The sequence below is a fragment of the Peromyscus leucopus genome, chromosome 14 (assembly GCF_004664715.2).
Source record: "Peromyscus leucopus breed LL Stock chromosome 14, UCI_PerLeu_2.1, whole genome shotgun sequence".
NCBI classification, from domain to species: Eukaryota; Metazoa; Chordata; class Mammalia; order Rodentia; family Cricetidae; genus Peromyscus; species Peromyscus leucopus.
The window spans coordinates 58,501,916-58,520,723 of NC_051075.1; the positions used below are offsets into that span (position 1 = coordinate 58,501,916).

Sequence of the window (18,808 nt, forward strand, 5' to 3'; positions counted from 1 at the left end):
TTTCTCTACTTCCTCTTGGCCTTAATTTCCACTTATTGATCTGTAATCCTTTGTCAGAACAGTGACATCATTGAGAGCTCCCAATCCTTCATTTTTTTCAAGCATATTTCTAAAACTGGTCTTCATCCAAGATGCCCCCTTCCCATCTTTATTTACAGTCTTACACTCCCCACACCACTCTGTCAGGGGCAGGGTGACTACTCCCGATGTCTTCATACTGCATTTCAAACCACAGACAAAGGCATAAAGGCCATTAACAACTCTCTATGGAATAAATAAAAAAAAAAAGTTTACTACTTTTTGGCTCCCAATGTTCATTCCCAAGGAAAAGCTAGAATTCCTCCCAAGGATGTCTCAGCATCCAGTGACAACCAGTAGAAACTGGTTCTCAAAAGGAAGTCACTTGGATTTCTGGTATAAGAGATCAAGCCCAAACTCTTCGGTTTGCATTTCACAGCCCCAGAATGTTAACTATTACCATGACAAACTGTTGCCAATGTCAAAGGATATAGTCAATCTACCCTGAGAAAACATGAAGGACTTTGAAAGAAAACAACAGCCAGGCGTTTCACACCCTTCTGGATTTTCCAACCCTACCAGCTCGCTCCACCTGGCACTGCTGTTGAGTTTGTATAATTCCGAGCTGTAGACAACTGACAGCAAATGCTTCCCGTTTATGGATGATTAATGTTGTCTAGTTTCAATTGATTACATTTTCTACTATGGAAGAAGCCAATTCACTTCAGGACCCCCCTACTCCCATGCCACCCCCTCCTCTCTCTGTAGTTCTTTGTTCTTTTGAATCAGTTAGAATATCCTGCCCGTGCCATCATTAAACAGTTAGATAAGCACATTTTACAGGAACTCATTTTATAATTACATGAGAATCATGATATCAATGGTCTTAAGAGTATGCCCTGACCAACCCTATGCTCATTTTATTACATCCTCAATCGGGAATGCCTCCTTTGGCTCTCTTCTGCATGACACTACCAAACTCTTCATATTTCAGAGATAATTCTCTCCTCCTCATTATGTCTTCAAACGACAAAACCTGTAATTTTTATGATGTTCCCAGACACAATGCTGCTCTAATTTATGCTACCAATCTTCTTCCCTTTGTAACAGCTGCTGCAGCGCGCACTGTCTCTCCCTCTCATCTGCTGGGAGCAGTCCATTTACTTCACAGCAGTAACTCACTTACATGTAAGTGACATTTCTTCTCAACCTGACTACAAGTTCCTTATGGGCACTGATCACAACTTATTATCCCTGTTTCCCCCTTCAGTCAACACAGTACCTTGAGAGTACCCAGAAAACACAACATCTCCTATTACTACTGCCTATGAGCTGGGGCTTTTCATCCAGAATTTTTCTTGGGTAATCACTTATCTTTATTTGGGAGATCAACTTGCCATATGTTAGCTGAAGGGTTTCCTGTTCAGGAAAACTCAAGGTAAACAGGGAAAATGGTTCATGTTCAGTAAGACATCAAATAATGTATGGTACTATCTGGAAAGACCCAGAAATTAATTTCATGCACTTCTGGGAAATGGTTCTCCTCGACTACTGGATTGACAATATTTATACTAGGTTTGCTAGGTACAGTCTTGCACAAGAGTTGGATACGTAGAGTTCAAAATTTTTCATTCAATGCATATTTACTGAATGTGAAGTTTCTGACAGATCTTGGGGATTAGTTTACAAATGACGTGTAATTTGAAATCCAGGAGCTTGTCTGACAGTAAATAGAGGGGAAGTTTGAGGAAGTCTGAGTGGACACAGATGGTGTCAACTGCCAAATGACGTCACGGGACAACAAAGGAGCACCCTGCTTTTGGGTGTTACAACTACCTGAACACTTAAAGTAATCAATCATTAGTAGCCCTGAGGGAACAATGAAACGCAAAGTGACATCTGCTTCTACAACACACACCGGCATATGATTCCTTCTGTGACCTTCAGAGCCATAGCCAAGTGTGGGACACCAGTATGTGCCGATGCTCTAGAGTCTGAATTATGAGAGGATAATAAATGATTCAGACTGCTTTCAGCATATTTGATTTTATGAACTATAAAATACTTTATCAGTTGAAGAGTCTACCAAGTGAATTAAATTCTGCTTCTTATAATGCCATATGAAGTCAAAGGACTTCATAATATTTAAGCATTAACATTATCACCAAGCATTTTAATTTTTATGGTTTTACTTATGATAATTATTTTTGAGAAAACTGTTACTGTACCAACTCCAGTCCATTTAATCATTTTTATTTTTCTCATGACGACTTTTAATTTTTACCTTTGGTTTCAGGGGACCCCTTGGAAAAGGCCTGTAAGATTCTACTGCATGATACTTCATTAGGAAGATGTTAGGTATAGAAAAAGACCAACAAATACAAAGAAATGAAAAAGAGTTTGCATTGTTGTAACTTAAATTTTGGATATCACACTGATAAAATTCTGATATTTAAATAAAAAATAAGATGCAATCACAATAATAATGACAACCCAGCATTAGGCTTTAATATTTTTCCGAGGTTTTCCCTTAATCTGATATCAAGACTTGCTAAAATTATTGTAATTTTGCCATTTTTACAAATGCAGAGTCAGGAAAGATACACTTCTGATGTATATAAATGGTACTTCGTGCTCTCAGTCTGTCTACAACACACACATTGTCATTTTGCTTATATTTTTGAAGAGAATATTTAAGTCATAAGTGTGTTGGCAAAACACTCCTAAAATTAAGTAAAAATGTGGAGGAAAAAACACTGTACTCCCTAATGCTATCATAATGAAATGGAGAAGGTGAGTGAACTTTTTGAGAGGTCCAATTAAATCAAAGGAAGAAATTACTGAATTTGGACAGTGTCACTCTATAAAAACAGGTCCATTTATTTCTATTTCTTAAACTTAAGATACAGAAACTTTACTTATTAGCTTTATTGCTTAAAGGAGTTTTATTCCTTCCTGTACATTAAAAATTTACCAAAAGAAAAACCACCACTGTTCCCAAGATACTGTTAGCATTTTGTGTAGTTTCTTAATGACGGTTTAATGTAAAAATATGCATTTCCAGTATTTGCATCAAAGCTTTATACATTGCTATACTTTTCCACACACACAACAGCATGGCAACCTTTACTTCTTCAAATATGTCTTTTTATTGCTGCATAATATTTTGCCATAAAGTAGCACTATAATTTATTCTACTGTTTTGCTGGCTTCCCTTTATTTAATGTGGTGCCAGAGACTGAACCCAGGGTCTTCTTGCACATGCCAGGCAAGCACTTTACCACTGAACTTACACCCAGAGCCTTGTTTTTTCCGATTCACATGGCTACTGTGAAAAAAAAAATGCTCATTATAGTAAAACAGCCATATTTTCTAAACCTGGAAAAGTAAAAAACAAATCACAAAACCTAATTCTTATCTAACTAGTGGCTGATATGGGTATTCTCACTCTTCTGTTTCTTTGTGTTTGTTTTTTGTTTATGGAGACAGGGTTTCTCTGTGTAGTTTTGGTGCCTGTCCTAGATCTTGCTCTGTAGACCAGGCTGGCCTCAAACTCACAGAGATCCACCTGGCTCTGCCTCCTGAGTGCTGGCATTAAAGGCGTGTGCCACCACCACCTGGCCCCTCCTCTTCTGTTTCTTAGGTATGTAAGACATCACTGAAGAACACAGGAGTTTGTTTCTTGAATTAGTTTTCATTTGAAATGATAACATAAGCCTCTTCCATAACGACCACAGCATGGTGTGTTATAATTTACTTCAACTATAGATACGTTGTTTTCTCTCTTATATTTTAAAATGAATCATTTTTCTAATAAATAAAAGCAATCACATAGTGTTTACAGCTAGGTACTTAAAATGGTTCCCAATACTAGATTTTGTCAAGTAAGATTGTCAGAAAAGGGCTGACCAGGCTTTATCACTCTCTTTCGGGCAATGGTAAAAAGTGAAAGCAGTAAGTTAAAAACTTGGCCTTCCAAATGCTTGCCACCCAACCTTTGCAGTGATGAAGAAAAACAGGCAAGGTATGGATCATTTTGTACTAATCCTGTTATCCACGGAGCAGCTCATCTTGGCATGTCCATTCCCACACCTGCAGTCCTCTCCATACATTCACACTTTCATTATGAAAGTTTTCAACAGAAGTCTATTTTCACTTACCTTTTAGACACAGTTTAGCGCCTTCCCCACTTTGAATCTTAGCAGTAGTTTTAGAAATACTTCCTTGAACTGCTTCCTTTGGTGGGCTCTGAAATCCACATCAGACAGCAGTAATTCTGATACAGGAAGGAAAATGCCCCCACTTACCGTTTCTAATGCATTTACACGGTCCTGCAAATGAAGCACAGTACAGAATTATTAAAGCAAAGCTGTAAGCTGACTTCGTTTGCAAGTTTTTCTGTCTACCTGCTATTAGCAAAATATTATTTTAAAAATATAAAAACTGAAAACTCCTTACTCAGATGATCTCAGTAATAGAAAAACAGCAGGAAAGAAACACAATACCTTTTCTTCTTGCACCTACTGATTGACAGGACCTCAGGGATTAATTTAATAGAAAATGTTATGAATTCAGATCTGGTTACTGAGAGGAATAGTTCATATCACTACTGTACTGACAAAATTGTCTCCTTAAGGATATGTAAGTGTGAATATGGGAATCACAGCTGGGTGGTAGCAGTGGCGTGCAAAAGACACTACCAAGTATACTTGCTTCATTAGGCAAACACTGAAGTATGTGATCTAGTAAACTTTAGATTTAACTTCAACAGTTAAAAGTCAGACACAAATTCTGAATAAAAAAGATTCCCATGCAGCCGAGGGCCCTGATACCGAGTTCCTCTAGAGTAACTACAGAATCTGGTTTATAGAAACACTGGCTTTAAAGGAGTCATAAACAGCATCATGTAACAAGCCAGATGATTGAGAAAAAAAAGTTTGGAACTCAATAACTATAATCACAACTCTTTCTAGAGGTGAAAGGTGGAAACTGGACATATTCACCGAGTTCAAAAACTGGATCTGAGAGGAAGCTAAGTCTGAAGCTCAAGATGGGGCTGAGGCCGTGTGTTGTTCTTCTGCCATTTGAGCAACTGGAGGAATCTATGGCGTCGGGAATCTTTTTCTTTAATTATATTGACTCACATTCTTTCAGCCTCACCAGAAAATACAGGCTGTTCTCTCAGAAGTTCTATAATATAAGTAGAGCCCAGTCTTCACACTGAGAAACTGAGATGAATGGCCTGTAAACATTTGGCTAGGAGGGTACAAGTCAGCATATTAACGCCCTATATTATGGAAGGCACCCGAAAGCTGGCAGCTGAGCAACACAATTTGTTTAATTACAGTTTATTAGTATACTTGGTAGGACTTCTCCTTGCCACTATGGTTTTTATAAATCAGTATTCCATGGTGACTTAGAGTGTCATGTTTGAGTGATGTCACAGATGCATATGACACCTCAAAGTGTCTCTACTCTGCTGCTACCATGCTTCCTATTCATAGCAAACCTGGAACATCATCATTCAGCAATATGTCACTGTCCTGTGCAGACTGAACAGACAACAGGGAATCCAAATATCTACAACCCTTGCATGGACTTAAAGTTTCCCCTGTTCCATCCCCTGTGGGCTGATAATGTTTAATGTTACTATATTGTAAGAAAACACATATAACTAACTGGCTTGAAACAAGCAAATTTATATAATGTCAAAACAGAAGAGTTTAATTTCCATCTGCTTTAATTTTGATCACACTCATGGCAAAGATATTATTCTGATTTATTCTATGTCTAGCTGAATTCTATCCATCTGTTTTCATCCTTATCACACTTATGGCAAAGATAATCTGATTTATGCTATATGTCTGAATTCTATCTAAATATTTGTATGACTTGTAAACATAAGCCTAGTCTATAGAACTATAAACTCAAACAGTCAAATAACACCATCTGTTTAAAACATAAAGGCCAAGGAGCAAAACACCTACTGTGGCTTACTAAAGCCTGCTTGTCTACAGCCAACTTTCTTCCCAAGTGGTAATGGAATCAGAATGCAATGGAAAATGAATGCAAAGAAAGCCAGCCAGCCAGGAGGAGCCTGTGCTGTGGCTGGTGGGTAGTGCTTGCCAGCAAGCCTGATCACCTGAGTTGGAGCTCTGGGAAACACATAGTCAACTTGCAGGTGTTATCCTTGGACATTTATGGGCGTGGCCCTACCCACACACAAATAAATAAAATGTAAGTGGATTTTTTAAACGAGGACATTAAGGAAATAGGAAGTTCTTATTAACCTAAATTTTATTAATTCAAGTTGTCAAACAACAACGGCAGCAGCTAGTAAGAGTTCAGGCATTGCTCCCATAAGTGAGCATGGTCTAAACCACATCGTTTTAAAGTCTCAATTATAGGTCATAATTAAGAGCAAAATAACTCCTTATTTTTTTAAATTAAGGTGATTTAAAAACTTATCAATGTAGAACACCATAACTGGCCACAAATGCAACCAATTGCTCTACTGTTAACTGTTCTTTCTTTTTCTCTTTGAATTGCCAGATGTTGTTGCCATAGATTTTATCTTCAAGCTCCACCTATAGGCTCAACACCCTTTAAAATCCTTATTTTTAAGTCTGAACCCTGAAAAGTGTCATAACATTAAAGGGGTAGGTAAAGGTGAAGGGAAGACAACCTCCACTGTGATGAAGATACTGTCATGGTAATCAAATTATTTTAGGTGATGGATTAGTGACTTTATCTTTACAGTCATAGATTTGAGTGTCCACTGAAAAGAAATCTTCTAAGGAAAATGAACATTGCATATAACACACTTATACACATAATTTTATATGGGCTTTTAATACAATGGCAGATTCTCTCAAGTTATCTAAGGACCTCCAGTTCTTTTATTTCATATAAAAACATCTAAAATGAACTGTAGGGATAGTATACAAATAAATTATAGAATTAAACAAATCTACTTCTTTGTTAGGAAATGTTTCCAGATAGCCAACACAAGGAGCAAAGAGAAAAGAAACAATTAGACTAGTGCAAAGGCAAAAATATGAATCTCTGAGGGAATACAAGATTAAACAACAATATCAAAATAGAAATCAAAGGAAAAAGTTCCTTCAAATATTTTGAGGAAACAAAGTTTAGGGAGGATAAAGTCTATAGTGTTATCATTGGGATATTTTGTGATTAGATAATTAATTTTCCCACCATTCTTTAATTATAAGGCAAAGTTTAAGAAACATCTACAGTGGCAACAAATAATGTTTTTCATATATAAGGATTCCCACAGAGCTGCACAGTCCCTGGCTTAAATGTGCAGGGTTAACAGCTATTCTCGCACGTGACCATCATAAACTATCTAGTGAGAATAATGCAGGAAGACACTGTGTTCTAATTTATTCTGGGCTTGACAGGCCATGTAGACAGAGCTACATTTGAGAGGAAGCTTACAGCATGCATACTGTTAAAATGTATTTTAACTTTTTAGGATGAGGTGAATGCTCCGCCGTGAACCATAAATATTCATTTACTGATGGTCACAATGGAGTATGCATTAGAATTCAGGAATGGGCTGAGGCAAATTCATTAACATCACTGCAGATGGGAAAGGACTGTCGGCCAGGTTGGAAATGAGCATGAAATGGATTGCTGGTATCTGAACAGTGAATCACTAACAGTTCACTTGAATCAGCTGAACCAATCAATTAGACACATTGAATTAGCTATCACATTTAAGAGATGAATTAGACGCTTACAGATTAGAATATTAAGACTTATTTTGCTGTATAAAACGACAGTTGAAGAACTCTAGTACCCTTGTCACAATCACATAGTATTTTTAGAGAAGGACTTTAAAAGTATTATGAACATAGGAGAAAACACTGGCATACAAACATGAGATGAATCTGTCTTTTCCAAGTCAAAGCTCTACAAGTAAAATAATTTCATTATCTTCTTTAGAACAGAAGAATTATAATGGATATATAACTTTCAAAAAGAAAATCCCACAGGGAGGACATCGTCCCACTAGAAGCAAATAGTCTATTCTAGAAGATAACTACTCAGCTTTACCACAAATAGCACTGCCAAGGGCTCCTCTTGTCAATCCCAACCCTTCTGTGTATGTATCAACTCGTGTGCCTGTGTGTGTGTGCATGTGGAGAGCAGCAGTCAATGTTGGGCATCTTCCTCAATCACTTTTCACCTTAGATTTTAAGGTAGGGTCTCTCACTGAATCTGGAACTAAATCATTTGGCTAAATTAACTACCCAGCAAGCCTGAAGGATCCTCCTCTCTCCAGCTCCCCAATCACTTTGATTACACTCATATACTAAAATGTCCAGTTGTGTAAGTGGGGATGGAAATCATGTCCTCATGCTTGCCCAGTAGGCACATTACCAACTGAGTCATCTCACCAGGCCCAATGTCAACTATATCTGGTGGACAGTCATGCTGTACCAGCATGACTTTAACAAAGGATAGATGTATGGAACAAAATGTAAGTGCTATACATTTTTATTTCTAGGCATTTCCTCATATCAAACAGTTGCATTTAGTAGTTAGCCATAGTTTCATAGCTAAAAAAGTAGAAATAACCTCACATTCTTTCCCAAATGTCAAGATAGTACAAAGAAAGGAAGAACAAAGCTTTCATTGACTATTACCAACAAGATAAGCATTTCCTAGAGGTATTTAAAATAAACTGAAATAAATTGAAAGTTAAAAAACACAATCTTAACACAGCAACATCAAAAACCTTTACAATATAGCATAAATTTGTTCTGAATATACTATATGCATGCAATTATGATCTATACATGAAATTGCATGCTCCCTTTCAATAGTCAAACAAAGTTACCCTAGACTCTCTTGAGGATGGATGGTATTAGAGAAGTTTACACTGATGTGTCAACCATCCAATGTTCAATTTACCCATCAACAGGTACTAAGAGTTTACTGTTAACCTCATCACAGTAGATACTATGAGTATATTTGTTATTTCATTAGCTACTTATTGTTTTTTGCAAGCTAACCTACTTCAGGATCCAAAACAACAAATCAGAACTAATGAAAGAAATGAAAAAAAAAAATAAAAACCACAACAGGTGAAGGTTTTATCTTAAAACACGGTCACTAAATGACCAAACAGACTTACCAAGAGAAGCAAATAAGACCCATGTCAAATCCTGGCCTAGACATAGTGTCTAATAATACTCCTAGTTATCTCGCCTGGTGTGGCAAGTGTCTGAGATGCAGAGACAATCGCAGGATTTAAAAGCAGACTCAACGATCTCTTCCACTTTTCCAGTACGTTCTCTCGGGTGGGATATTACTTTTGCTAAGATGGAGACCTGCGAGCCCGCGGCTGTCTTCTGTGCCTTCCCCTTGCTTCGCTCTCAGATCAGCACTTAGCTTTGTGGTTTTCCTTGTTATGAGGTCATTACTGATCATGACAAGTCAGTCGGCTCTTCGGGAGAGGGTGGGATTGTAGTCTCACAAGGATGCTGTGCAATTTTGTATCTACTCTTAAGGGAAATACAGAAGGGCCTGAGTGATGGTTTATGGAGTGGGGAATGCAAATGGGGTGGATGGGTGAAGCTTTGTAGATTTGTATCTAGAATTCAGACTGGAAAATACGACCAGAAAGGAATGGGGAAAGGGGGTGTTGTTTCAACATGCTATAAATTCTTGCACTTAATTCTATGAAACTAGTACTAAAGTTAGGTTTCTTCACTCTATTTCAAAATCAAGAAGCAAAGACTTTTATCTTTTAAAATGAAGTATCATTTCAAGATTCCTCCTTTCAGATACAATGTAATGGGGTATGTAAGTATGTGTCTACAAAAATGTACCTTAAAGAAAAAAAAAAAAAAAAAAAACGAAGGTGGAAGATGGAATTATCATTCTCCCGGGAGTTCCCAATTCCACACTGAAAGGGCTACTAGTGGGAAACAAAGGCATTTTGTTCATTGTGTGGCATCTGGGATACAGCACAAGTGAAAATTATCAGCAGATAAAATAGAGCCTGTGGCAATGTCTGGGGCAACGTAAATGACAGCTGATAGGATTTCTAAAACTGACTATTCCCAGGGAGACATGCAAGAACAGCAGGTGGGTAGTAGAGGAAAAAAGCCAGCAACTCAAAATCAACGCATCATAATTGTTTTCTAGGATTTACACTTTAAAAAGTAGAGTACAGGTCTCTAGCTGTGAGGTTAGCCACAGAGCCAGCAAAAACACTCTGAAGCCTGAGCAGGTCATGTTGCAGTGGTGATTCTGCCCTGGCTTATGAACAGGGCCGTGCCATGGAGAATGTGTAGGAAGTAATAGGGTAGGTTTGTATTTTCAGGTAGAAGAGGGATATACTCCTGATGGCCTCCAAAGGTAGATGTCCCAAGGAAGGCCCTAAGGATCTCCTTTATTTCCCTCAAGGGCACACATCTCCTGGGCTTCTTGGAACAAAACTATCACAAGAAAAGCATTATAAGCATAGGATCCTTTGGCCCAAGCCCCTTCTGCCTGAGGACTGAATTTACTGGGCCTGTGTGTCACACAGCTGAACCTTAAATGTCACAACCACACAGTCCACTTGTGATTAAATGGCTCATCTCTGTGCAATCCCAATAATCCACATCCTATTTTATATGCAGAGTTATTTACTCAACACACTGCAAGAAACATGTCAGAAAAAGGAGAACACGTTGCATACCTTTTGTTCCCACATTCCTTCTGTGTGCTCCTATGTGTAGCTACTTCTCAGTGTTATATGCCAGGGGGACTACAGTTGAAAGAAATCTAGACTTGAGCTGGAAGTTTTAAGATAATCTATTTGGCTGACTTTGTGTTACATTTTCTTCTTCCTATTTGGTTTGACTTTGATTAAAGCACTATTATTAATTGGTATTTCTTAATACACACTGACAGGTACAAAAAAAAGTTAAAGAATGCAAGATAAACCTCAGATCCCCTGCCCTTAGGCAACCAATAGGAAGCTATGCTTTATCTATGATATAAGCTATATCTAATGATACAGAGGAAAGACACAAGTAAATGCTTTGTTTACATGTCCCCATGAGAAGCATACCTGAAGGCTGGAATATCCTGCATGCCCTAAAATAAAGCAGATGCATTTTTTGGCTATTCAATTCAAATATCCTAAATATTCCTATCTATGACATACTTAACTGCTTTATCTTCAAATTGAGCTGCATTCTGAGTTCTCACTGCAGACTGACTAGCTTCTTCCCAGGGTGGAAGCTTAAATAGCAGATTCGGCTGTTCAAGAGAGATGGGAATTATCAAAGAGTTTGAGAGCTCTCTTATCTTAAAGTTATTGGGATGCTCAAAATAGTATAGCTATAAAAGTAACACAAATACAGACCATAATTGCCAACTAATTTTTGAATTTCTAAATTTATAGAAAATGATACCATGCAGTAGTTTGAAATGGTTCCCCAGATAAGTCCTTATCCAACTTAAAACCACAAAGTCTAGAGAAATCATTACTTGAAATTTCAAACATTGTCCCCTTCAGGGTGATAAGGAACACAGGGAGTTAGCGTAATGTGCCTAAGTCTTGATTTCACAAAACTGTACTGGAGGAAGGGATACTCGTTCCGCAGGTCTAAGAGGAGAGGGATTAAGTAGAACTATAGCTTTTCAGCAGCCACCCTGGGCAGTCTCACGACCAAGTGTGCTGCTCAGACTCTCAAGTTTACCATGGATAATGGAACACCCAGGATGCTGAGTGACTGTACACCAGGAAGGTCTGATCATATGACAGTAGACGTCCCTTCCATCTGCCAAATTACCCTAAATCCTACCAACAGAAATTTTATCCTTTGTAGACGTGAAAGAATTATTCCCCACTTCATCTTGTGCCAGTTCATCTTGCAAAAGACAAGCATTTTTCCATTAGATTGTCATGAAGCTAGTCCAGGAGTCAGGAAAGATGGCCAGATCCAGCCAGCTACCGGTTTGCACAGGACCGTGCATGGAAATGGTCTTTATACTTTTTATTTGGTCGAACAAAACCAACACAGAATAATACTACTACATGAAATTGTATAAAATCAAAATTTCATTGTACATAAACAGAGCTTTACTAGAACACAGGTGATTGCTTATGCTTTGTCTATGGCATTTTTCATGACACAATGCATAGCATGAGCCTAAGACATGCAAAACTGAAGGTATTTTATAGCTTGGTGGCTATTGAAAGATATCGATGCCTGTTAAGAACTACTTTCTGCATGACAAAGGTCATTGTGGGTTTCTAGGGAGGGTAAGCTGATATGTACACACACACACACACACACACACACACACACACACACACACACACACACACGTAGTAGAGAGAAGGAAGAGGAGAGAGAAGAGAAGAGAGAAAGAGTGCCATAGTATTTTTACCCAACTTTAAAACACTTTTTACAAATTGAGTATACATAAATACCAATACGCAAACTACAAACTATTCCTCAGGTCATTGTTTATTCCTTTTATCAGTTTTTATTTTTCATTTCCTTCCAATGCCTTGTTTCTTTTCTTCCTCTCTCTGTTTTCACTAATTTCTGTACTTAATTCATTCACATGTATTGAGCTAGGCACTATGTTAGACATAGCATCAATAAGGAAGATAATTTTGCTTTTTTGGTGGAGCTCCCATTTTGAAGGAGAAAGTCAAGATATAAAGAAAGAAGGTGCTAGGGATTGTGCCTGGCTGTGTGTGGGAGGAGGTTTACTGTGCACAGACTGGTCAGGGTCAGTCCTTATAAAGAGGCAGTATCTGAGGTGATGTTTAAGGATGGAAATGGAAAGTCACTGAAAGGGCCAGGGAAAAGTACATTACAGCGAGTGGGTAGCAATGCAAAGGTCCAGATGTCAGAAAGATTTTTCCTGAATTCTGAGGTTTAAGAACAAAAGGGACACAGAGTACTCACTGTGCTGTCTACTGAAACATTTCTTTCAGTTGCCCACATCAAATAGCAACACTGGATTTTCAAAGTTTAGGTACCAAAATTTGTATTAGCTAATTTTAACATACATTCTTAATTTTAAAATTTCCCCAAACTCCCAAGAACAGATTAATATTAATTTCATTTAAAGTCAAAAACAGACTAAAAATTACTGTTGAATTTCCTATCATGCTTACATGATAGGGCTTAGTCTGTAATACAAGTCTACTCAAATCAAATTAATCTAATTCATATTCTCTGTCTCTCTCTGTCTCTGTCTCTCTCTCTCATTTTTCTCTACATTGAGACAGGATCTTGGTATGTATGCCAGGCTGGCCTCAAACTTAAAATCCCTCTATCTCAGTCTCCCAAGTCCTACTCTACACATTCTTGAAGAAAAAAAAAAAAAAGTACGTTGACCAAATCCTCTTCTTGACTGTCTGGGAAATGAGGCCAATGGAAACACAACATGTTGATAAATGAGGTTTTGTGAGCAAACAAGTAATAAATACTTTCTAGTTATCATGGCTATTTTGTGTGCAGGTCTAGAGATTCACTGGAAAAAGTTTTCTGAGACCTCCTCCTTAAAATTCCTGAAGTCAGAAGAGCACTCCTGAACCTCATCTTTAATAGCTATCAGATGACAGTGCAACAAAACATGTACTACATCATAATAAACTTTAATGTCCAAATAAAAACTGTTATCTGTACATCTTTTTATATTTATTTCACTACAGAATACAAGGGAATGTGTTTTTGCTGTATGTGCTGTTAAGAAAGTTCCAATATCAGGCAAACTCTAAGCCATGGGTTCAAATGCACTGGGGAAACAGCAGGAAAGATAAAGGAGCAATCCCGAACTTCATTAGCCTAGACGCCATGCAGTTACAAGACTGCTATAGGGCTGACACCCCAGTTCTTTTGAGATGTAGACTGCAGCATGTTCTTTATTGGAGCCCAAATCCTCCAATTCTGCCTGTACTTGTGACAGCTCTATTGGTTCTTTCCTAAAAATGACGTCTATTCAACCTAAATGGGTAATAAATGTACAAGATGGCGCATAGGCAAATTTTCTATTTCCTTTCATGCATGAATACTGAGATATTAAAGACATTGCATGTCATTTACTAACACACTAAAGGCCTCACACTTTAAAATCAAACAGTAAAATCTGAAGAAATTAAATCCAGAAATAGATGTAGTACAGACACTCTGGAAAACAAGGGTACAAAACAGCTAATTTTAAAATCTGAAAACAATCATGGATTATGATATGAGGAAATGCTTATTAGCCATTTTTCCAGCTCACTTTAGTTTTATCACTTTTTATGCAATTTAAAATTTATGGAAACGTTTGAATGGTGCCTTTAATTTTTGCCAGAATAGTTTGAACTTGGTTTAAGCCTGAAATTGAAGAAGCCTGAGGAGGGTTTGAATAACAACTTTCTTCAGTCTGTTTATTTAAAACATGATGAATAAGCACAAAGAAAAGGTGCAGAATTGAAAAAAGGAAAATGATCCTTTCTCCTTCCTAGAAGCATTTGAGGTTTCTGGATTGTTCAGCATCTTGCACCAAGAGTTATAATCTTGCTTGCCTGTTAGTAGCCAAATATATCTAACATTGTCCTCATCACTGCATGTGTGTAAACTTGGTTTCGAAGGGCTCATGAGTAGTTTTAAAGTTATAGGAAATCAGTAAGACACTTCCTTGATATTAAATCCTTAGCATTGCCTGACTTCTTTAATGTGCTAAAAAATATAAAAAATAAAATAAAATCAACAAAATTTCTTATAGTCTTTTATTTTGAGGAAGTAGAATCCTAATATTTTAACAATACTAAATACCTCGTGTCTGTCAATCAATCATTCTCATAAAAGTGAAAGAGTGGGGCTGGAGAGATGGCTCAGTGGTTAAGAGCACATAAATAAAACTGCTCTTCAGAGGTCCTGAGTTCAATTCCCAGCAACCACATGGTGGCTCACAACCACCTGTAATGAGATCTGGTGCCCTCTTCTGGCCTGCAGGGACACATGCAGGCAGAACACTGTATATATAATAAATAAATAAATAAATAAATCTTATAAAAAAGAAAAGTGAAAGAGTAAGGAGGAGAAGAACAAAAGAAACTCCAGGAACCTAACTAGAGGTGGTGGTCATGGTCGTCTGAAATTCTGTGCAGTGCAAAGGAGCCAGGTAGGTTTCTACAGGCTACACAAGCTTTAGTGTTTTCATCTATCAATGAGAGCAGCAGTGTCTACATTAGAGAGCTGTGTGAGGACAATGACGCAGACTTACAAATAGCACAGTGCATGACCCAAAGAACTGCTCTACGGCTATCAATTCAGAATCTCTCCCAATTCAGAATTCTGCCCCACCTCCACCCCTTGATGCATAGAACATCATTCTGGGATGGCTTAACACCATCTTTTTGCTGCTAGTGTAGTTGCCTTTGTTTTTGAGACAGGGCTCATCCTGTAGTCTAGGCTGGCCTGGAACCTGGGGGCAATCCTATGCCTCAACCTCCTACGTGCTGGGGTTACAAGCATGAGCCATCATGCCCATGTTTGATATAGCCCAATCTTGACAAGAATTAGTAAGTGTCACAGAAATATTTGTTAAATTTAAACATAGTGAGTGTTGAAGATCCCATACTCAGAAATCCTCTGAAGTATTTGTTCACATTCTAGAAACTCAGTCAGTGACAGGGAAGGGCGAGAACCTAGAAATGGCAATTATAGTTTCTTTTAGCAATGTCCAATTCATGTTTACAAATTCAAAAGAATCATCCATGGGTCAATGGAAATTTATTCCAACCAGAAAGGTATTAGGTATCAGAAAGGTCTTAGGTATCCATTTCCAAGTTGATTATTTACAGCAGTCATTAATTAAAATACTGCTTTTCACAACTGCCATCGTTATCAGAAGGTGGAAGATAAAGCACATTCACATGGCTGCCTTTCCACATTGAAGTCCTGTTTAGGGGTGTCACATGACAGGCGTAAGCAGTAAACTATTATGGAGCACAATGCTAAAATGATCACTTAACTCCAGCAACAGAAGTGGAAATACCCTCATGTGTAAGGGACTGTTGGCTCTGGAGACTTGCAGACTTTCAGACAAGCCCAGCACCATGAAACACCACAACGAGCTGAGCAGCTCTCTCATTTTTCAGAAAAAAACCCAAGCTGCTATTGACATCAAGCACTGTGCCTCTGGAGCCCAGAGTAGGATCTGAGTGTGTCACTGAGGGATGTGGGTTACCTCTATGAAGTCAGCTACCAGGGACATGGTGTATGAAGTTTTATAGACCTACCTTGCTCCTTGTGAGAGCAGTTTATAAAGTCTGAAAAGGATACCCAGTGAAAGTATTTTAGTAAACTTTGCTACAGAATAAAACTGGAGCTTTTAAAGACTATGCTTTGCCTCACTTTTAGGAGGCTTTCTTATTGACTGGACTCATAACTGCTAAGTATTGAGGCCTTGTGCTTTTAATACTGGTAAATAAACAAAGCCCCACATGCCTTTATATATTTTTTTTATTCTCAAAAGAAAACAGTCTAGTCAATCAACATCTATATATTAGATGTGAGAAGACTTCTCTTGGGGTATTCTATTTTCAAGTTTTATTCTGTCATAAATTGGAATTAAAATTAAGTTGCAAGTTTCAGGTAAAATAGGGTGATAAAATTTAATGACCACTAAAATATCAGGTGGAATCCACTTTACTGAGCTTACCTCCCTGCTCTCTGGAGGCCTCTTGATGTAGTAAATTGAAGTGTGCAAATCTAATGAGCTGAGACCCTGCTTCACCTCAAGACATGCTGCTAATGTTCATCTCTGCTGAGACCTCATACCGAATGTGAGGCTTGGTAAGTCGCTCCACCTCTTGAGAAAACAGTGATTTTAATGAGCTATTAATTGTCTTGCCTTCAAAGTGGCAAAGGGTGGCCTTGCCACTCCACCCCCATAATCATACATGTTTATTTTTGCTGATGCCATTGCTTAGGACACTCCACCCCCACACCTCTGAACAAACAGAGGCATAGTCATCTGCTGAGTTCAACCAGATGCACCCTGGGAAGACTATGTATGTAGGTGAGCGATGTGATACTTTCTAGTTTCTAGGTTGATGAAGCTCCATGGTAACTCTCAAGAGGAATCCTAGGAACAGACAGGATACCACATGGCCTTCCAGATTAATAAAACCTTAAACAGTTAATCTCAATTCGTCAGCTTTTCAAACTGAGAATTCTAAAAATACCCTTCACATCTCCTAAGAAAATGAGTATTTCTGGGGCATGAATTGCTCCAATTCATCTGCATGAGAGGACAGAATCTACTTCACCATTACGACCTTGTGAAAATAATTTTAAAAGCCTCTTAGCAGCTGCCCCAACCCCTTCATTTGTGGACTGAGAGAAAGACAAGGTTTAGGTATTCTACAGCTGGTGGACATGATGGACAGCAGAACCCTGTAAATGACCAAAGTGGTCTGTCGCTAGTCCAGTTTCTCCCATGGTGGTTTAACAGTGGGACTGGCAATCTCCTCAGTCCACTGAGATATTAAAGTACTGTCATGTCAGCTTCTGCTAGGGCATTTATTCCCTTGTCTTAGTCACATTTATGGTGCTTTTCCTTCTTCAACAATGTGCCTGCTAACTCTATACTGGTATTTTCTATTATAAAACCCTCTAGATCAATGGGTCTCAACCTGTAGGTTACAAACCCTTTAGGGGTCGAATATGAAAGAGGGGGTCACCTAAGACCATAAAAAAACAGACATTTACATTACAATTCATAACAGTAGCAAAATTACAGTTATGAAGTAGCAATGAAATAATTTCATGGTTGGGGTCACCACAACATGCGGAACTGTATGAAAGGGTCACAGCATTAGGAAGGTTGAGAACCATAGCTCTAGATTAGTACTTGTCAGACTTATTTAAAAAAATAAACTAGAAATTCATTCCTTATTCTATTTTTTTCTCTTAATACTCTGTGCTGCCATAGGCTGCTCCTAAGTAGCTAGCATAAAGTAATAGACACAGAAAATATTATCTCCTTCCTATTCATTGTAAACGGTTTGCTTAAGTACCATGGAGGTGAAAAAAATCAAAAGCTAATACCTAGCCCTCCAACTCTAAAATAGTTGTAAAAGCAATCATCATCATCATCATCACCAAATGCTTCAAACAGAAGATGCCAACTAATATAGAAATTAAACATTATTATGGATCATCTGAAAAGTAGGATGTCATTAATATTCCTTAATATCCTTCGGGGCACAATTCTGAAAAAGACCTTCTAATGATTTACTTAATAAACAAACAAACAAAACTCCATTTAAAACAAAGGATTAGCTCTCGTTTCCAGTGAAACTTTCAATAGTATTAAACAATGTGTCCCCAAATAGTTGTGGCAACATTTGGATTATAGATGCCCCTACTAAATGCTTCCACTCTCTTCCAAGATGGTGGAGTTGATACTCATACCCAGGCCCACAATCAACCCTATCCTTTTGCCTATTTTCTGCTTCTGATTGATTTCATAGACAGCCAGATACCTCACTTCCTTCCAATGCTCTGTCCTAATATGAATTTAAATCATATGGCTGTTCATGGAGGACACAGGGCAGCACAGGAAAAGGAGCTGGAGGAATAGGAGGAGAGAGGAGGGGAAGAGGGAGAAAGAAGAGAAAGAGAAGAAGGCAGGAGGAGGGGACAGGAGGATTCTACTGGGGCCAGAACTTCCTCCGGGTTCTTTGATGCTATACTCTAGTCAAAGGCACCACGTTCATCATGTATCAGGTACAACAAACAACACA

The 18,808-nt window shown here is 38.1% G+C and overlaps 1 protein-coding gene across 1 annotated transcript in view; it reads right to left on the reverse strand.

Moving 5' to 3' along the window:
* The window catches only part of LOC114698814 (centrosomal protein of 128 kDa-like), a 120,662-nt gene that overhangs the window by 51,266 nt on the left and 50,588 nt on the right, over nucleotides 1-18,808 (reverse strand). The window contains exon 3 of the mRNA XM_028877665.2: nucleotides 4,326-4,349. Within this exon, the coding sequence (XP_028733498.1) occupies nucleotides 4,326-4,349 (24 nt within the window). The remainder of the gene's footprint in view (nucleotides 1-4,325; nucleotides 4,350-18,808) is intronic.